The 20,374-nt window shown below is 44.9% G+C and overlaps 1 protein-coding gene across 1 annotated transcript; it reads left to right on the top strand.

The window, feature by feature from the left end:
• Positions 1–640: 640 nt before the first annotated feature.
• Positions 641–19,617, top strand: DHRS7 (dehydrogenase/reductase 7). Its single transcript, XM_083862735.1, has 7 exons — positions 641–796; positions 5,480–5,632; positions 11,194–11,300; positions 11,630–11,869; positions 16,774–16,896; positions 18,482–18,697; positions 19,407–19,617. The coding sequence occupies exons 1-7, from the start codon at positions 661–663 to the stop codon at positions 19,440–19,442; spliced, it is 1,011 nt and encodes a 336-aa protein (XP_083718861.1). The 5' UTR covers positions 641–660; the 3' UTR covers positions 19,443–19,617.
• The last annotated feature ends 757 nt before the right edge of the window (positions 19,618–20,374 follow it).

Below are 20,374 nucleotides of genomic sequence, written 5' to 3'. Positions count from 1 at the left end.
GGTATCCACCACCATGAATTTTGGAGCCTGAGGTCTGAAACCTTGTCCAGACTGGGTCCATGTGAGAGCTGGGCTCTCATTCACAGGTGGGGAAGCAGGAGGCACGTCCAAGGGCAGCATTCCTGCAGGAACCTGCCCGGGAAAGGATGTCACCTGTCACAGGGGCTGGGGGTGGCTGCAGCTGGGCTGGAAACCCTCGGAGAGCTCCAGACGAGAAAGGAATCGCCCTAGGGACACCCACGAGAGGCTCTCCAGGAAAACGAGCCCCGGTTTTTGTTCTCCGAGCAGCGCTTGGTCCCTGCACACCGCAGCCAAGCCCAGGACGTGCTGCGGGCAGCGCTCTTCTCTTTGCAGCGGGGAAAGGCCGGGCGGCCCTGCCTGCCCCGGGGGCACGGCCAGGAGGGGAAACAAAGCGCTCCGCTCCCAGAAAGCGACCTTCACCCGCGGCCGCACGCTCGGCCCCTGCCCCACTGAGCCGGGGGCAGCGCGGCCGAGCGGAGCGGGGAACGGAGAGAGGGAGGGAGGGGACGGGGCTGGAAGGGAAGGAAAGGGAAGGGAAGGCAGGCGGGAGGCGGGGAGGAGGCCGGCGCTGGCTGCGGCCATCGGGGGCGGCTCCCGATAAAGGGGCGCCGTGCGGTGGGTGGCGGAGCGGTGGCGGTGATGGCGTGGGGCTGCGCGCTGTGCCTGGCGCTGGCCGGGGGGGCCCTCCTGGCGCTGCTGGTGCAGCTGCTCCGCTGGCTCAGGGCCGACGGGGACCTCACCCTGCTCTGGGCCGAGAGGTGGGGGAAGAAGCCAGGTAAATGCCGCCCGGCCAGGGGACCGCGGGGGCTGTGCCGGGAGAGGGGATCTCTGCAAAGGGGGTGGCGGGGAGCACAGGGGTGCTGGTGGTATCAGCTCACCCCTGGGGTTATCCATAAACACCCCCCAAAAGTGTAATTTTACCCGCCCTTTTCCTGGATAAGGAGCGTGGTGCCCCGGAAAAGCAGCTCCCAAAAAGCCACTTCGCGGCACCCGCGGGGCTGTGCCGTGGGCTGGCTCCTTTGGCTCTATAACTCTTTGTTTTGCACAGTTTCTGGGCAGGTTCCCGGTCCTGGCAGGGCCCCGCGGGGCAGATGGGGCTGGGAGAGCGCCGGGCACAGGGACAGTGTGAGGGAAGGCTCGGGAAGGGACCAGAGTGCCTGGCCCGGTGTGGCCGGGACGAGCGGCTTTGGAGCCTTTTTAGCTGCTGCTCCAGCCTGTCCTGACATCTTCAAGCAGCTATTGAATTCACAGCGTTGTCGAAAGTGTTTACAGTGAAGTAAACATGATGTATGATTTATGTCGGGGCTTTCCTGTTCCGTGGATTGTGTCCCGGACGGCTCCAGGGAGCAGCCCTGGCACACGATGCTCTTTAGGGGACTGTGCACTGCAGCTCTGTGAGGTGCTGCCTTGGTCACCTCGGGGACAAAAGTTCACTGAAATTCTGCCAGACAGGCACTTTTAATTCTTGCTGGTGTCGAACTTTCTATTCTGACTGCTGTTCTCCCTATTTCTGGACGAAGGTCTTTAGAAATCATGGGTTTTGTTTGCTTAATAGAGGCTTTTGGTCAGAAAAGGCACAACTTTGTGAATATCCTCCCTTAGTTTAGCCTACTGGGGTGATTTGTGGCTCTGTGAGCTGCTGGCTGTGAGTGTTTTAGGTGGAATTGGAGACTGGGGACAGGAGCTGCTCAGACAGAAGGTGGGATGAGAGGCACTATAAGATATTCCACGTGGGAATTGAAATGGGTTGTTGGGTTGAGGTAGGGAGAAGGGACTGCATGGGGTGAAGGTGGATCAGGAGTGGTGAGTTGAGCTCGGGACCATGATTCCTCAGGGGATGGTGGTGCAGGTGAAGTTTGGCATTAGAAATGACTGGAGAGAAGAGTAGGACAAACTTGAGACACCTCACTCTTCCTGCAAATGTGCATCCTCCCCTGTTCTCCATTAGATGGACAAACAAAAGTAATAAAGCTCTAAAAATACAACATTTAAATCAGTGTGAACAATCCCCTGTAGCTGTTTGGATACTCAACCCAAAGTTGTGAATGAACTCCTTTAGAAAGTTCCCTTGCTGTAAGGAAACTGCAAGAAATCTTGAGTGTGTGGACTTTGTAAAGAACACGGAAAGAATCAGGGCAGAGAAGTGAGATAAATCTTGACTGATACAAACAGAATTGAAGTTTTGGCCTGAGGGATCTGTGTGCAATACATATCAAAGATGTAGGAGCTTTCTTGGGTAGACAAAGTGTTATTTGAATGTAGCTCTCAGAATTACTGAAGGCCTGAAAACACTTTAGGCAGTCTCTAAAAATTCACGTGCAAAGACCAATGTAGTAATTTTATGGTGGAGTTGTTTTAACATGTAATACAAGAAGAATCAGGCAAAAGTTCATCAACATAAGAGGTCACCTGTGTTTTGGCCACCTTCCCTTTGTCCCCAGCCTCTGTGTTTGTAATTAAGTAAAATATATAACTGAAATGGTACCATTTAGCAAACCAGGTAGGAAAACAGAAGGGACAAACACTAGAAAATATGTTTCCTTAAATAACTTTTCCCTTTTCCTTCTCCCCATATTGTAGATGTAATGTAGGGTGCCTAGGTAAATATTGTGTGGATACCTTCATTTTTAATTAAAGATGTTACTAGAGCTTTCACTCTTGCAGTTCATTATATTGTGTTATCACTTCTACAACATTATTATGGGTGTTGAAGTTGGAGATGAAAGTATTTAGCAGAAAGTGGACTGATCTCTTGTGTTTCTTGTGCTATAGACTATAATTACAAAGAAAGGCCTTAATATAGGTAAGATTGTTTCCAATTCAGTGATTCAATTCTATATTTGACTTCTGGATTTATTCATTGGCAGGTGCTGGACTGCTTCCCATCCTCTGAACATGTATGTGGTCAGGAGAGAAGGGGTTTTGGGTGCTGGATGCCTTTCCTTCTGTGTTGTGTTTTGCTGGGTGCAGAGAAGTCACCCTAAACCCTGTGCTTTTCACAGGTGGCTTAATATTTTCAAGCTAAGGGAGAATATTCCATGTATGAAAACCCTGCTGTTAAATTTAGGAATAATGGTATGATTCTTTAGGGCTCTGGAGTAGATGTTCTGCTTAAAATTTGCCCACTTCTAATATTTTTCCTGAAAAAAATGATATGGCAACCTTGTGCTGTAAGAGCTATAAAAAGTCAGAAAAAAACCTCTAAGTAGAACTACAGAACAACTTTTGGGGTGACTTGCAGTGCTGGTCAGTTTAGCCTCTCATTTGTTATGCCTTGTAGCACAGTAGTTAATGGTTAGTAATGGCATAATCTACTTTTATTTTTTAATTTGGCACAGTTAATTTTTAAACTCATTTCCAGCAACAACTGGACACTTATTCTGGAGCAAAGCTGATGGTTTGGTGTTACAGTTCTGTCTGTTACTTGTTCTGCACCAGCACTTGGGCTTTCCCATTGTGTTCACTGTCAGTAGCTCAGTGCTTGGTCAAGATCAGCTCTGGGGGATCGGTGGGAAAACTTTCCTTATCTCAGTTAATCATTCTGTTCACAGAACAAGATCCTGAATAACTGCTGTGGAGCTGCCCAAGACAGGTTGGGAACAGGGAAACTAAGTGGTAGGAGGAAGCGGATTTGTTTTCAGTAGCAAGAGGAAAGAGTGTGGTAAGCAGGGTTGAAATTACCTCCATGTGTTGTTTTGTTCATGTAGTGTTTGTCTGCTCGGGTTTTCTGCAGCAAAAAAATGTGGTAGGAGAGGCAAACTCCCATGTTTATTGTGTTTAATTCAATAAATTGGGAATACATTGGAATAAAACTGTAGGAAAGGGGTGTGAATAAGCTTTACAGACAGCAGCCATTTGTTCTAACAATGAACACAGTGGATATTCCTACAACGTCAACATCTCTTTCCATCTGCCTAGTTCATAACCTTTAGCATACATCTCTCCTTTGGGAAGTGACTCCTTTTGCTGTTGTTAGTGTTTTTAGAAACAAACACTCCAAACAAACCCAAGCCACAAAAGTCTGGGTTTAGGAGGGATTTGGTTTTGGGCTGAAATGCAGTCAGCTTAAGAAAGGACAAATAAAACTTCTTGCCAGCCCCACAAAGTCAAACTGAGCTCTGATAGTCAGTCTTGAGTGCTTGCTGCTTTTGTCTGAAGGGTAAAGGGTTTTGGTGCTGGTATCTTTGTGGGATTTGTGTCATTAAGACTCCAGAAGTAGAAATTTGAAACACAGCGTGGCGTAGAGAAACCCAGGAACTGATCACTGATGAGAGCAGGAAGTAAAAGCAGTGCCAGCCACAGTGAAAAAGCTGTATTTTTTCTAAATTAAATTAGTGGTTAAATTTCAGTGGGCTGAAAAATTCTACTCTGACCCTTTTCAGAATGGAACTGGCTTTAAGTCTCAGGAACTGCATTTGGCTCTGATATTTGAATTATGCCATGAAGTCTTTCTTGGTTGGCTAGATGCTGGAATGCACAAACTTGAGAAACAGAGGGAAGAGCTCCTGTCAGCAGTGCTCTGAGTGAGTCAGATCTTCCCCAAGACTGATACTCACTATGGCTGAGCTTGAGGAACACAGACACGTGTCAGGCAACGATTCCTTCTGCAAAGTGCTCTGATATTTGTGATCTTTCATCCCTAAATCATGTTCTGGAATTAATTGAGTGATTTTTTTTCAGCCATCTGTGGTGTTTGATGATTTTGGATATATGTCTGGAAAGCTGAGGCTTTTCCCAGTGCCCAGGTGTGCCACGGAGTGGGAATGGTTTGGACAAGCAGGAACAGGCATTATCACCAGAGGAGTAAACAGAGCAAGATGCTCTTAATTTTACTACTGGTTTAAAAAGCGTGTCAGGGCAGGAGCTGGGGAATCCACATGTGAATTTACACCTTTGGAACCCTGTGTACTGTGCTCTGGCCAGTGCAGGAGCCAACCTGCATCAGATACAAAATCAAGTGGATGAACACCCATTTGGGTTTTTGTGATTAGCTGTCTTTGTTCAGAAAATTTTGCTCAGTCAGCAATTACTCTGGAACATTTTTTGGGATGAAACATTATTTGGAAAGATTTGCTTAGGCTTTTGTTTGTGTTTGCAATACAGTAACTGTTTCCTGTCTATTCCAAGAATTCTCTTCCCCTCTGAAGCTGTTTTTGATGAGGTCAGTGGAGTTGTTATGTGTGGATAGCCTGCAGAAATGCAATCAGATTCCTTCCATCAGGTAAATAACCCGTGTTTATTCAGATTAGCCTTGGAGCAAAGTTCAAATGGCAACAGAACAACTATGAACCATTTCACAACTGCATGTGACTAAAAAATAAAGAAGTCAGGATTTTGTAATACCCCCCCAAAATGAGCATATTTCTTAAAAACAGTACCAGCTTACACCCCTGCAGTGAGCTAGATGCTTATCCTAGCATTGGCAATGTGTGAACTGCTGTCTTGATTCTTTTGACAGAACATGAACTGCGTGGCAAGGTTGTCTGGGTGACAGGAGCCTCAAGTGGCATCGGAGAAGAGTTGGCTTACCAGCTGGCAAAGCTGGGAGCCCTGCTTGCCATCTCTGCCAGGAGGGAGGATGAGCTGCAGAGAGTGAAAAAGAAATGCCTTCGTAAGTACAACTTGGCACTTCATGCAAGAAGTTCCACCCTGGCTGGGCTGGAATTGCCACAGGAACACTAATATACATATCACAAGAATAAATTTAATGATCAAACTCAACTTTATACAGAGCTGGTATCTTCTTTTTATGAGTGAGAAGCTTTTGTATAGACATGCATTTCAACTTCCTACACAAGCCACTCTTCCCTAAAAATCTCATTATAAGTTGCAAGTGCTTCTGTAAGGTACTAGATTAAGAAATGGAATAAATACTGTGAGGAATGGAGGAAGCAATCCCAGGGTTATCATCCTGTAAAGAACCAAACCGCGTAGCTGCTTGCTGGTAAGAAATACTCTTTATTCTGGTTTGTACTCTGAAGAAAGAGAGACAGGCAGAGAGACAACTAGCTTTCCTCTTCAGAAAATGGACTAATAAAAATGTTCAGAAAAAGTTGTTCTAAGAGTGTGGAAGAAAGAAGATCTCCTGTAAAAAAGAGGAAAAAATGTGAAGCAAAATTTTTAACTGTTCCAGTTATCTTCCAGTTAGCTTTCATGTGCCTGATGACTCAGTAGTCTGGCATCATTCCTCCTGTTTCTCTTTTCCCCTCCTGTTTTCTGGCTTGGCAGCAAGAGGAATAGGCAGTTAATTCACACTGATAGATAGAGGGTTTGAACATGAGGTTAACCTTATGCATTTTTTTCAGACTATTTATCCTCTATAGTTCAGGATGGAGTATTTTATGTGGAATGTGTTATCACACCAAGAGTTCAGTCTTAGTAATGCTGACAGAATGTCCACAGTCTAGTTGGAATGTGTGCTAGGGAATAATCAGATGTTTTTCTTGGATTAGCACCTAAACATGCCTAGAAAGCTGAAAGTTGCAGCAGCCTGCTCAGATGAAAAGCTTTCTAGGAACTTTCAAAAATGCACAACTCCTTATTTGTATTTTCTGAGGGCTCCAAAAAGCAGTCACTTAAAGAGCTTGATGTTGAAAAAGAGGCATTGGACATGTGATGGCAGTGGGGTTAAGTGGCAGTCATGACCAAATCCCAGTGCTGTGTGATGCAATGGTCAGTGCTCAGCAGGGACCTGCAACACCATTTGCGTCCACGGCTGTTTGCTGTCATTGCAAAATTGATAACACGAGACAGGCTGGCAGCAGCTGCAATCTTGGAGAGGCATTTTCAGAAAACACCTGTGTGATGTGCTAAGGAATATTCAGAAATATTATTTCAGGTAATGTGGATCAAGAGCTTTGATTTACCTGAGATGATTTCTGCTGCTGCCAGTTTCAGTGGGCCTGTGAATGTCTGAGCTGTGCCACACACAACCTTGGAAGTCTCATGGAGCTTATGAAAGCCCTGTGCTTTGTAAATATTTGCTACTGAACTTTGCTTTAACTGAAAGTCTGATTAGCAGGAATATTGGAAACTCTTCAGTAACACAGAAACAACTAGGGCAGGAAGTGAAAGGGCAAGGGGGAATGGCTTTAAACTGACAGAAACCAGGTTTGGATTAAATATCTGGAAGAAATTCTTGCTTTTGAGTCTGGTGAGGCTCTGGGACTGGGTAACCAGAGCAGCTGTGGCTGCTCCATCCCTGGAAGCCTCCAAGGCCAGGATGGATGAGGCTTTGAGCTTCCTGGGCTAGTGGAAGGTGTCCCTCTCCATGGCAGGGGTTTAGAATGAGGTGATACTTAAGGTGCCTTCCAACCTAAACAATTCTGTCATTCTATGGTAGCTGATTTTTTTCTACAGCCAGCTCCTAAGTAGTGGAAGGCAGTAATTGGACACACTTCCACTCTCATCCTTTGCTTCTCAAGGCTGTGTAAATTCAGCTTCCACCCCTTTCCTTGACTGTTACATGTGCCAGCCCCCCCAACCAAATTAGTGGCCCTATGCTCCACCATCTCCAGTTTATAAGTATTTGTTTTGAACTAGGGGGTCCAAAATTAGACACAGTGCTCTAGGAGCAGTCTTGGAATGCTGTGTAGAAGCTCCTAAATATCACTTTCCCTCTGTGTTATTTTATTAGTGCAGCCCCATTAGCTTTTGTCATTGCCAGAGCCAGTTGCTGGCTTGTACTCAGCTTGTTGCTGTCCTTCCATCAGGACCCAGGTCTTGTTTGGAGATCTGACCCTCTGGATGTTGATCTGCAGTACTGCAGAGCAATAGCCTCTCCCAGGTGTGAAAATCTGCATTTTGATTTATTGAGCTTAATGAGGTTTTTCAGACTATTCTTAGAGCTTGTTAAGGTGCCTCTGCGTGGCAGCCCAGCCCTACAGCAGGACTGCTCCTCAGAACTTGATGTTAAATTAAAATTTTATGAAAATCTGTGTTTTTTTCCCATCATCTGGGTCACTAATGAAGACATTCAAACATATTGATCATGGAGGGGTGCTACAGCTGATCACAAAAAGCAGTTGAGTTGGTCAGGCAGTATATGGCTGTGCTAAATCCATGATAGCTTTTCCCACACACCTTCCTGTCCTTCACTTACTTGGGAATTGCTTTGAGGAGGAATTGCCATGTAATTTTCCCAAGAACTGAAGTTAGTCTTTGTGACATTTCTTTTCTTGCTGTCCCTGGGGAACTACTCCACTTAGAAGAAAATTCCAAAGAGGAGTGACATTGGTCAGCTCCTGTCAATCACAGATGCATATATTGGCCTGTAGTATGTGCATTTTGACCCTAATTTGTCTGTCTCTGGTAGTGGAACCCTCAGGAGTGTGGGACACCTGAGGAAATCTTGCCAGAGAAGGCTGGGGCAAAGAAGGCATTCAGTACCTCATGTTTTTCTGTGCATTTCATCATTTCTTCCTCACCATCCCTGTCCAGCAGTGAGCTCACTCTGACTTTGGCCTCCCTTTTGTTGCTGCTGTACCTGTGAAACCTTTCCTGCCTTTCACATTCCTCAACTCCAGTGGAAATTTCAGTTTCAACTCCACCTGGGTGTTGATCTTCCTGATTCCATCTCTGCATGTTTGTCCAGTGGGTCCATGGTGGCCTGTCCCTGCTTCCCCCTGCATGTTTTCTCTTGACAGCTGAGTTCAAGACTGTCCTGTGAGGTTTGAGTAGCACAGGGTGGGTGAAGTCTGAGCAGCAACATCAGTGTAAATTTGGCTGATTTATGGGGTGTAATTGCAGTCCATGTGCTGCAACATGCCTGCTGTAGAGGTTGAACACAGCAGCAACTGAACTATGTCAGAAACAAGCACATATATCTTGTTCAGAGTTTAGTGACACCACCCTGTGGTACAGGTCTGTGCATTCTACACTGCTTAAAAGCTGAGTGAGAGACAGGGAAAGGTAATCCCTGTTGAGTCATGCAAATGCCAACTCAACTCTTCACTGCACTTGGGCAGGAGGGAGAGAAAACAACTTGTATAACTCACTCAGCTCCTGCAAGAGGCTTCTCTATTTCCCCCAACCACTCTTTCTCTTTCTTTTGTCAGAAATGTTGGAGGTTGTTTTCTCCCAAGAGCCCCAAAAAGAAAAAAAAAGTGTGTGTGTGTGGGATGTTTCTCAGTTTGGCAAAGGTCAAATATAATTTAATTATGGATAGGCCAAATGAGTGACAGGCAATCTATAAGTTCAAGAATTAAACAGTAATTGAGCTTGAAATGGACCCCAGGAGGTCACGTTGATCAGCCTCTGCTGAAAGCTCAACCTCTGCTGAAGGGCATTTATACAAGGGAGAAATAAAAGACAGAAGAGGAAATGCAGAAGAGCTGGAAAACACTACTCTGAGCTATAGTGTTTATCACATTGTGAGGAACTGCTACCTGAGATCAACATGTATTGAAAGGAGTTGTTGATCTGAAACCCAAGCAATGAATTTTAAACTAAGGTGTCCCACTTGGGGCCAGGTGTTTTTTCTGGATATCATAAATGTTCCCTTAGAAACATCACTTTGGTAGCAGGCAAAAGGGGCAGTGGAATATTAGGGATTGTTAAGGTAAAAGCAATGAGGAACACAGTGTATAAGTTGGCACATATATGTGCCTTCTACACTGGGCACAGTGCTGGTCATCAACCAGAAAAACAATGGGGTAGTGAATGGGAGAAGGAGTTTAGAAAAAGGTAGCAGGAATGCTTGGTTTTTGTAAGAGCTGTCTATGAGGAGTGCCTGAAGTCAGGATCCCCCACCCTAGAAAAGAACCAAGGAAGCTGCTGGAGATGTACAGTTTGGATGCTGTGGAGGGTGGACAAGGTTTCTGGTTTAAAATTTCCTGATGTCAGACATTTCTTTCATCTTATAAAAGAGCACTTCCTTCCTCAACAGCAGTCTGTGTCTCTTCCTCTGCTCTTTCTTTCTCCCCTTTCATGGCTGGACTGAGCCTGTGGTCTTGCTAACCCATGAGAGGAACATCCACACCCCAACAGGTTTCAGCTGTGCAAATTGCTTCAGGCAGCACCAGGTAGAGGTGTGTCCCTGAGAGGGCAGCTTAAACTACATTTTACTGCTGCATTTCTGGAAGAAATGGAGGAGAAAATGCACATGGAGGGGTTGGAGGGAGCAATAAATGGAAATATGACTAGCATTAAACCAGGCAGTTGGGTTTATTTTAACCAGTGGCTTTAATAGTAATGACCTTTGAACAGAGGCAACTCGTGGGTTTAAGTAACCTCTTTATATCACCATTAAGACAAAGTTCAACTTTCCCTGCATTTGCAAGAAGTAGTAATTAAAAAGTCAAAGCCTGAGGCTCTCTGAAGGGAGCAGCTGCTTAAAGGGGAGCAGCCACACTTAAATGTGTCTAGGAATTGATGCAGGGAAAAAATAGCACTAACAAACTAATATAAATAATATAAAAAATCTTGTTAGGTGTGGTTTAAAAAAAGCTTGAAATGATGAAGATTTTGTTTTTGTGAGTCATCTGCCCCAAAACCCCAGCGTAACAAATCACTGCTCAAAGAAATGCCTTCTATGGAAAAGGTCAGTTGTTCTGAAGAGACAGTGGGGGAAAAACACGACAAAAAGGCTGGAACTTGATGGCAGCTGACTTTTATTTCAGGGCATGGATATGTTAAAAGCTGTCAGTTAAACAAAATCCTTTTACCTCCTCCCAAAAAGCCCCCAATAATTCAGCTTCTATAGGCATTGCCTTGTATCTACTCAGGTATGTACGTTGTGTTTTGGGTGTGAATTGTGAGTCTTGTTTTCAGGAATAAACATGCTTGACTTGTTGACATCCAAGCATGACATCAGGGCTCCCAATGTGCTTCTGAATCCCTCTGTGAAAAGTTTCAGTTGCTTTTTACTCCTTACTGTTGCAGTTTATTTAAAGAAGTGAAACTTCTCTGTTGTGCTACAAAGCCTGTTTAATGAAGTCAGACTTTTCACATACAAAAACATAATGAGAAAAACAGTGGGTAGGACCAGATTAAAAATAGATTCTCTGTGGGGGTCAAAATGGAGACAAAGCAAGCATTTTATTTCCAACTAGATGTTATAGTTTCTTGATGTCTTCTTCGTGAAAACGTGGTGTTTAAAAGCATGTTATTTTTCCCACAGTTCTGACGTTGGAATACTTATCAGCTCCCATTCCCTTTCTGGTTGTTTTTTAGAGATTAGCAGCCTGACCGAAAGTGATATCCTTGTTCTGCGTCTCGACTTGACTGACAGATCCACTCATGAAGCTGCAACCAACAGTGTGCTCAAGCACTTTGGCAAGGTGAGATGTGCCTCCCTCTGGGGTTAAACTTCTTTTTCTTCTTGGTCTCCTAGACCTGCATTTATGTCCATACTTCACTTTTATTTTACTGTATGATAAATTTAGCAGTGTCCACATCTTCCTTCAGTTTCAGTATTAAACTTGGCAAGTAGTAAGTTTACTTGGTCTCCTAGACCTGCATTTTTATCCCTTCTGTTGCTTGCTTGGTTTTCAGCAACAAACAATCACTGGTCCTTCCCAAGGTCTAAACCCTCACTAAATTGCCTGAGGAAGCACAAACATTAAAGAAAACTGTGTTTATATTAATTTATCTTTGTATCTTTCCCCAGATCGATGTTTTGGTCAACAATGGTGGGCGCTCACAGCGCTCCCTGTTCGTGGACACCAACCTGGATGTCTACAATGCCATCATTGAGCTCAACTACCTGGGCACCATCTCTCTGACCAAGTATGTGCTGAACCACATGATCCAGAGGAAGAAAGGGAAGATTGTCACTGTGAGCAGCGTGATGGGCATCATGGGAGCTCCCCTTGCCACTGGTTACTGTGCCAGCAAACACGCTCTGCAGGTGAGTCACAGCCTGGGAGTTCATCAAGATAATTAAGTGGGCCAGTAGCAAAGGGCTTTGTTCTGTGAAGAAAACACAAGTCTCACCTGAAATTTCACACAGCACAGGCAGCATCCTCAGGTATTGAAAGTCCTTCAGAATTGACTTGCTCTGAAATGTGAAATAGCTCCCACTGTATATATATATATTTTCCTAACTGGAGTTCAAGTGCCAGCATAGTTGGCTCTAACCAACTGTGGTTAGAGCTAACTATGGTTAAATGGTTAAATTCCAGTGTGAAATACAAAACCTCAGCCTCTGGCCTTCAGATGAGGAAACAGAGATACTATGAGAGGGTTATTCTGTTGCATATAGAGCCCTAATATTCTCAGTTCATTTAGGGAGAAAGAGTCACTGGTGAGGGTTTTAAGGCTTGAGAAAATCTTTAGGACAGTGAGGTGAGAACAGTGAGTGGTAAGGCAGACTACTCAGAGGAAGGAGAATTCCTGCTCCATCTGGGAACAGATGATTCTTCCCAAGAATTCTGTGGTGTCTTTCTGTGGTGTGAAGAACTAGCAGCTCACAGTGCCATAGGAAATTATCTTCTGCCTAACACTTAGCACTCAACATTGCCTGAAAAAAGGTTTTGAAATCAGTGTCGCTTGAGTAAAAAAACATGAAAGAGGAGCTCAGAAAACTTTCTGCCTATATCATTGAGGAATCACTTGTTTAGCTAGTAAATTTGTTTGAACGTACTTGTCTTTCACCACCATTTGGCCTCCTGCTAATGTACATTTTGATCTCAGTAAAACAAACTTCAGCTGTGCTCAGTGATGGTTTAAAAACTGGCATCTTACACCGTGCTGCATTTCAGCACGTGAACAGAACAAACAACTGCTTAAGCCAAGGGATCAATATCTTTTTTGACAATTTGACCAGCAACAACAGAAATGTAACAAGTGGCTGACAGCACAAAGCCTCTTGAAAAGATGAAGATATAGAATATGGTGACAGATCTCTGCTAAAAAAAAAAAAAAAATTTCAGTTAGTGATGGGGAGAGATCTGCTGCTTTTCATTGGAGTGGCAATGCTGGAATTGCCCATTACAGGCCAGCTTTTGGGTTCAGCCTGGTAGATTTAAATCAGAAGAATGCAGTGAGCAAAGCCTGACTTCCCTTCATGCTCCTTTATTTATTAAATGTTCTTTCGGTTGAATTATCTTTGGGTGTGGTGCAGTCAGGCTAAGTATGGCTAATTAATTGCAGAGCACAAGGAATTCACGTGTTGCTTTAAAAATACTCAGAATTCTGAAGCTCATGTTAAGATTGAGAGCAAAGGCAAAGCTTTGAAGATATGGTTTACTAAAATTAATTAAAATAAGCTGACTGAACTGCTTCTATCTGTATTAGCTTCTAGCTCTGCTCAATAACCAGGTCAGACTCCAAACCTCCTTCCTGGTTTCTTTCACAGTAATTCTACAAACAGTAATTGCAGGTGTTGAAACATGACTTGCAATATTGATTTTGGAAACACTCTGCCTGAGAGTCTTTGATTGGGCTGGAGTTATGGCTGGATGAAGCATGAAGCCCCCAAAACTAGGGAAAGTTTTTTTTGAAATAACAAACTTCACCAGTGCAGTTCAGATAAAGGAATTCTGTAGGAATGGCAGATAACCCATTTCTGATGGTGAGCAAGAAGAAATGGAGGCTGGAAGAGGAGAGGGGAAAAATAGGCCAGAGCAAAGAGAGGTGCTTTTCCTATTCAGGTTTCCCAGCATGTATCCACTTGTGTTCTGAGATCTTCTTGAAGGTTGTGTTTTGGCCACCAGTTATTAAATATATGAGCCCATCTGACATGGATTCATCTGTTGTGGTTTTGGGCTTGTTTTGGTTTTTCTTTTTAATTCATGCCTTGGAGTCTATCACAACTGGCACACGTAATGCTGCAAACTTAATTACACCTTTTTTGGAAAAAGTCCTTCCTTTTCCTTGTGGTCTTTTCTTTATTCTTTTATTTTCTTTTCTAAATATCTTTAAATGGCAGTTGTAGGAGGAAGGAAGGAATTCTGCCTGGAATTAGAATCTGTTCTTGAAACAATCATGCTTTGATTCATGCCAACTGGAATTCTTCATAACAATGTTCTACTGATGAAATTACCCTTTATTTCAGTGCTGGGAGTGCTGTGAGAGCATGAGTCAAGCCCATGGCAGTCTGCATCTGCCTGGTGCAGTTTCCCTCCTGGAGGGGATGATGCTCATGGGGATCATGTGCCATTCACTCAGTTGTAACTCATCTAATTGGTGGCACGGGGAGTGGATCAGGAATGGTGGCCTTCCAAATGTTCCTTCATCAGGAACCTGTCTAAGAAGCACATGGACTGAGCAGCAACAGCTCCTTTCTTTGTTCAGTATCGGTCATTAATGGAATTTCTAAATATTTCTGTCAGGGTAGCAGTTGTTTCAGCCTTGCCCTGTTCAACATCTAGGATTTGGTGACTAAGCTGGAAAGAGCCAGAGATGGCTGAAATGAGTTCCTGTCCCACACACTCTGCCTGGATGTCAGAGCTGGCTTCAGTCTGGGCTTGGTGGAAACACTCAGGTTCTTCCCCTTGCACTGGAGTTCCTTTACTGCTCCCAAATCTGGGTCTGTCCCTGCCTGAATTTCTATAAGAGAAAGCACTTATTTTTCTTGCTGAGGAATTTAAAGCTTCTCTTCTGGGAGGAAGTAGAGGAATTTCATACCAGCTATCTTTGAATACCAACGATAAGTGCTGGAATTAGAAAACATGTACACAGAGCCTCCAGAGGAGACTGAGTCTATGTAAGATTCTGGTTTTCAAGAGGCCCTTGTCAGTGTGTATCAGCCAGGATTTAGGGTGAGTGCGTGTCCTGGCCCTGCTGTGTTGCAGGTGAAGGCTGTGCTTCTTCTCTGATGTAAACCCTGGAGCTGCAGCACCAAGGGAGGGAAGGATGTGGGACAGCAGAATGGCTGCAGAGCAGGATCAGGAGCTCCCTGGCACCTCTGGCTACTTGCATTTCATGTTTACAGGCTGTGCAGCCTTTAATGGAACCACTCTGACTTTGACAGTGCCCACAGAGCTGCCTGCTGCTGTGTGCCTTTGTGTGGCTGCTCAAGTGCCCAGTTTCAGGCACAGCTTGGATCCCAGGAGCCTCCCAGCATCTGAGCAGGGGTAGGAGCTTTGTCAAAAGTGACTGAGCCATGCTCTGGCTTCCCTTCTATCACAAAATTCCCAGACACTCACCCTTCCACCTCCTGGAAGTGCATCTTGAGTGTGTTCCTTTCAGGCAAAATGGGAGCCAGTTCTGTTCCTCACCTCAAATGGACAGGGAGTGGTGGGCAAGTGGGGCTCTAAATGTCATTGAATGTGTGATTTTAACCTCAGCTGGACTGGTGGCACCACCTTTGTGACAGGACTGCACAACCTGGGGGTTTGAGGCTTTTCTGAAAGAAGTGGGCTCAGGGCCCCTCAGGGGAGGGAAGAGGATGAGGAAAGTGCAGGTTGGGATGTAGCATTGGCCTGGAGTGGTGGATAAAACACAGCCTTGTTTGTGCTCACGAGGGTGGAGCAGCCAGGGCAGGGCCTGGCTTTTTAAACCAAAACAACTGGGTGTCCAGGAGCAGATTCCCATCTGTCCAGGAGCAGATTTCTGGGCACATGAGTGTCCAGTGTTAGCACTTCATCCTCTGCAGGCTTTGCTCACATGCTGGGAAGATCCAGCCCCAGATCTGGGACCTGCAGGTACTCATGACTTTAAATTCATGCTCAGTGTTGGGAGAGAACTGAACCACAAAGCCTAATTATGGAATCCATAAATTGGAAGTAGCCACCAGCAGCTGGGACATTGGAGCCCCTGTTGTTGGTCAGAGTGTGCTGCTCCTTGCTGAGCTTCAGTGGCTGGTTCTGTGTCACCACAGGCTCACATCTGACTGCTTTAGCCTGTGTTGCAGCTCAGGGAAGAGCTCTGGATCAGCCAGCCCCCCTTCCAAGCTGGATGGGAGTAAAATGATAAAATTTTACTACAGTGGGAGTTTATCAGCCTGTGCTCACTCTGTGTCTCTGTTGTGACACAAAATGACGTGTTGGAATAGATACAGGGGGCTGTTGGCCAGGTCAGAGATAAGACATGATGGGGTGCTGGCTAAATCATCCTCCACAGTGCTTGGCCAGCAGCTTTCATGGACTGCACCCTTCTGAACTGGCCATGTTTCCCATAATAGTTGCTGTCTAAATATGGATTGCTGCAGAGGTTCAGAAAGCCTTGTATTCTCTTAGCTCATGAAAAGAAGTACTCACAATTTCTGTAATTTTGGCTTAACTTGGATACACTGGTATCATATTCCTGCTCTGAAATACAATTTGTATCTTTGTGGATGCCAATTTCAAACTCTGTAGCAAATTCAGTGCTGCAAATTAACCCCCTAAAGTGTCAGGGAGAGGTTTTGGCTTTGCTATGCTGAAATTTTTCCTCCTTTTCTTACATAAACCAATGCCACTTACTTCATAGAAACCATGTAAACCCTTTATTGTCACCCCAAACAGCAACTGACCTGCAAAAGGTGATTTCCATGATACTGCAAGTCTTAGGATTGGTGGCATTTCCACTGCCAAATACCAAGACTTGCCCTTAGTGTAGGGACAGCAGAATCTGGCTGTAGTTTAGAGAAATTACTGTGTATTTGGGAAGATGAGGATAAATTCCTCACTGGTTTATATATCAATGTCTGTAACTGCAGATAAAATGCTAAATTTGCCATTGATTGTGAAAAGTCAAAGAAAGTAGTAGGAATTGCTTGTAGTGAAATCTTGTAATCTTTACAGTATAAATTTGTATGACAAGATGGTATCAGCTAAATCTTGCAAAAAACATGGGCAGGGAAGATAGCACTGTATTTTTGTCTTCCAGGGATTCTTTAATTCTCTGCGGACTGAGCTGACTGACTACCCTGAGATCAGCGTTATCCAAATCTGCCCAGGGCCTGTACAGTCCCAGATCATCCAGAATGTCTTCACTGAGAATCTTGCAAAGGTAAGGACTCAGTTGTGTTGTGACAAACCCAACTTTTGCTGTGGGGCCAGTGATGCTTTTGTGGGGTACTTTGGTCTGGTTTTGTCCTCCTTGCAAACACTGACCTCCTCTACTTACCAAGAAATGCTTTGAGTGGTGCAGAATTCTATATACTCTTGTAATTCTTGGTGGTCTCAAATGAAAATTGAGTTTGATAATTGCTGTTCCTTCTCTCTTCCAACACAAACAACCCAAATCTAGTAAAATGTACTGCACAGCCACTGTGCTGCAGTTTGGGAGGTAAAAGCCAGGATTTTCTGGACACAGCTGTGCCTGGGGAGTGCTGTCCTTGCTGCACAGGTGGGGTTTTGTTTGTCCTGGTCACGCTGTGCCCTGGTGGGTGACGCTGCTGCTGGCACAGCCCTGGCTCAGCTGACACGAGCTGTGCATTCCTTTCCTGTTAGGGATTGTTCCAGGAGGAGAAGCAAAACCTTCCAACTGCACAATGGCTTTTAGTAAAGGCTCTCTGACAAAAGCAGCCAGGCAAAAGTTGCTACTGTGATACATCAAACTGTAATCTACCCTAAATTCAATCGATTTGAAGCTCAGGATGACCCAGCAGTGAGGAGGAGGGGATCTCTTGTTGTCGAATGATTGTTCTGGAATGATTTTTTTGTGTTGCAAAACCTCTGACTTGCGTGAAAGAAAAGATGTACTTTTTGAACAATGGTGAAAGTTGCAAAACACATTCCTCAGATTTCGGTGTGGCAGAAGACCAGGGAGGAGGAGCAAATCTAGACCAGAACTGCTTCTGCTCTGTGAAACAGAAGGACAAATTGCCTGCTATTGCTGGAGTAAAATGTGCACAAGTTCACAGGGCTGTGTCGTGTTCACTACATGATACACAAGGACAAGACCTCAGGTTGATGTCCCTGCTCCAAAGCAGCTGGTTGCTTTTCTCTTGGTTGAGATGGACAGAACTGGCAGGAATATTTAAGTTAATGGGGAATGTGGCCTCACGTACTAACTTGGTAGTTGTAGTACCAAGTAGTAGTACTTAGTACAACTTGATACTACTCAAGTTACTACTTATAGTACTCAGGTAGTTACTTGAGTAACTTGTAGTGTAGAATGGGGCAGGCACAGCTGGGAACTGGGGAGTTCCTATTCCTCAGAGCTGCAGATGGGGGAACTTGTTCAATAATTCCCATCAAGTGGAAGCAGGCTGAAGCAGGACAGAGCTTGGAGATCTATTTTCTTTTTTAACCTTTTGACCCATTGATAGAGGCATTAATTAAAAGAGTGCTTTAAATAAGCCAAAGGAAGGTGGAAAGTGTTCCCACACTGAAAACCAGAGGGATGGGTTCTCCTACCCCAGTCTCTGGGTGAATTTTTCTTGTGGGGAAACTGGGAGGATTGTGTCTGTCACACAGTGTGGCCCTTTCCCTCCCTGCATCACTCCCAGGGATGCAGTTCTAACCCCTCCCTGCTCTGTGCCCACCTCAGTCCATTGAGAACAGTGGAGACCACTCCCACAAGATGGGACTCCCTGTGTCACTCCCAGGGATGCAGTTCTAACCCCTCCCTGCTCTGTCTGTCCCCTCAGTCCCTCGAGAACAGCGGGGACCAGTCCCACAAGATGCCCACGGACCGCTGTGCCCGCCTCACCCTGGTGAGTGTGGCCAATGACGTGAAGGAGGCCTGGATCAGTGACCACCCCTACCTGGCCGTGTGCTACCTGTGGCAGTACGCGCCCACCTGGGCCTGGTGGCTCATGAACAGGATGGGCAAGAAGAGGATACAGAACTTCAAGAGTGGAATTGTGAGTGTGCAGGGTGCCCCCCTCTCTCTCTCCTCTTGTTTGTCTCTCTCCTTGCTTGTTTCACTCTGCTGCTGTGGGGATGTTGGGATGAGGAATGTTGCTCCTCACTCACACTTAGAGCCCTGCTGTGCAATGCAAGGCTGATATTTCTGAGTCTGAAAGATTTTTTTAGCCTGCTAGCAGCTGCTAACTTTTTCCCAAGGAAAAAATTCTCAAAAAAGTTTCTTCTTGAAACAATCTTGGCAGACAACTATCCTTTCTCAAAACAATCTTTCTCCAGGTGGTGCTTTGTTGTTTCTCTAGTTAACCAATGGGATTATAAAAATGTTTCTATTCACCAATCATGTTAAGTCTGTATGGGAACACCTTAAAAAGGTAGTAAGAATTAAAAAAATAGAGCCTTCTTTTTCTGTGCCCTTTGCCTTCTGAAATATTTGGAGTCTTTAGTGTCCTACGCAACAGTGCAGGGCAGTGTTCTGTTCCTGCAGTGCTCCCTGGTAGATGCTATTTATTCTTCTGGTACAGAAAACCCCTCCCATCTTCAAGTACTGCAAGATCAGGAACTAAAAAAGGGTAGCACATGCAGCTTAAAACTCTGTGCTTCTATACTGAAACTGCCCATGGCCACAAGCTGTTTCAAAGTAAGTCTTTCACTGACAGTGTTGTTTTCTGAGTGGGGAAATACTGATTTAATGTCCTCTCCCTCCAGGATGCTGATGCCTCTTATTCAAGGAAGAGGAAGTAAGGACAAGAGTGTACAAAATCCTGCTGTACTTGTGCTAAGGCTGAGAAACTTTTCATAGTGCATGACTGCAACCAACAGCTTCTTTTTGGTTTTGTTATGTCTTTGTCATCCTGTAACTTGACAGATCTATGCAGCTGATGACACACTTGACTAAATAAAAATCTCTTTCTAAACACATCTGTTTCATGCCAAACTGCCAGAGGCTGAATTTTTAAGCTTACAAGAACTGAGACACATGAGAGGCTGGGCTGCTGCTCTGACATGGGCAAATACCTGGTGAGCAGCCTAAAATTACAGACCCCAGGATCCCGTTTCCCTTCTCTTTCATTCCTAATTCATGTTGATTAAAAAAAAAAACAAACCACAAGAAGAAGGGTGTGGTATAAAGGGCAAGGGTGTCTGGTCTGTGCTTGGGATGTGTTGCTTGAGCAAAATGTGTGTTCAGGGCCAAATCCCTTCACTTCTGACACATCAGGACTTAAGCTTTGGACTTTTTCCCAGCTCTGCTGCCCTCTGTGTGCTCAACATCTCAATCTAAAGCAAGGAGGTGTTGGGAAGAATTAAATAAAGCTCTGCACACACCTGGTTAGAAAACAGAGCAGTTCATGGATGACAATGGGGTGGCCTGTCCCAAGCTCAGGCCTATTGCTGGCAGCAGTATAAAGATGCCATCAGCAATCCCAACAGCAGCCTGGAAACACAGACAAGGCCAGGGTTGAAGGTGCTCCAATTCCTGACTTCAGATAAATCAAAGACATGTTCCAAATCAAACAGGCCATGGTTCAAAAGCACACAAAGAAAACAACAGCTGAACGGGGGCACTTGGCAGCACAGATTTGTGGGACAGAACAAGAAGTTTAACTCCTGCTCCTGCCAAAACCAGAAAGCAGACAGGCTTAAGGTGAAGGACTGTGACTCAGGGTCTCAGGGCT

This window comes from Zosterops lateralis (genome assembly GCF_965231275.1).
Source record: "Zosterops lateralis genome assembly, chromosome: 6".
Classification (NCBI taxonomy): Eukaryota; Metazoa; Chordata; class Aves; order Passeriformes; family Zosteropidae; genus Zosterops; species Zosterops lateralis.
Note: the sequence above shows the minus strand (reverse complement) of the source record. Positions and strands in the feature narration are given on the sequence as shown.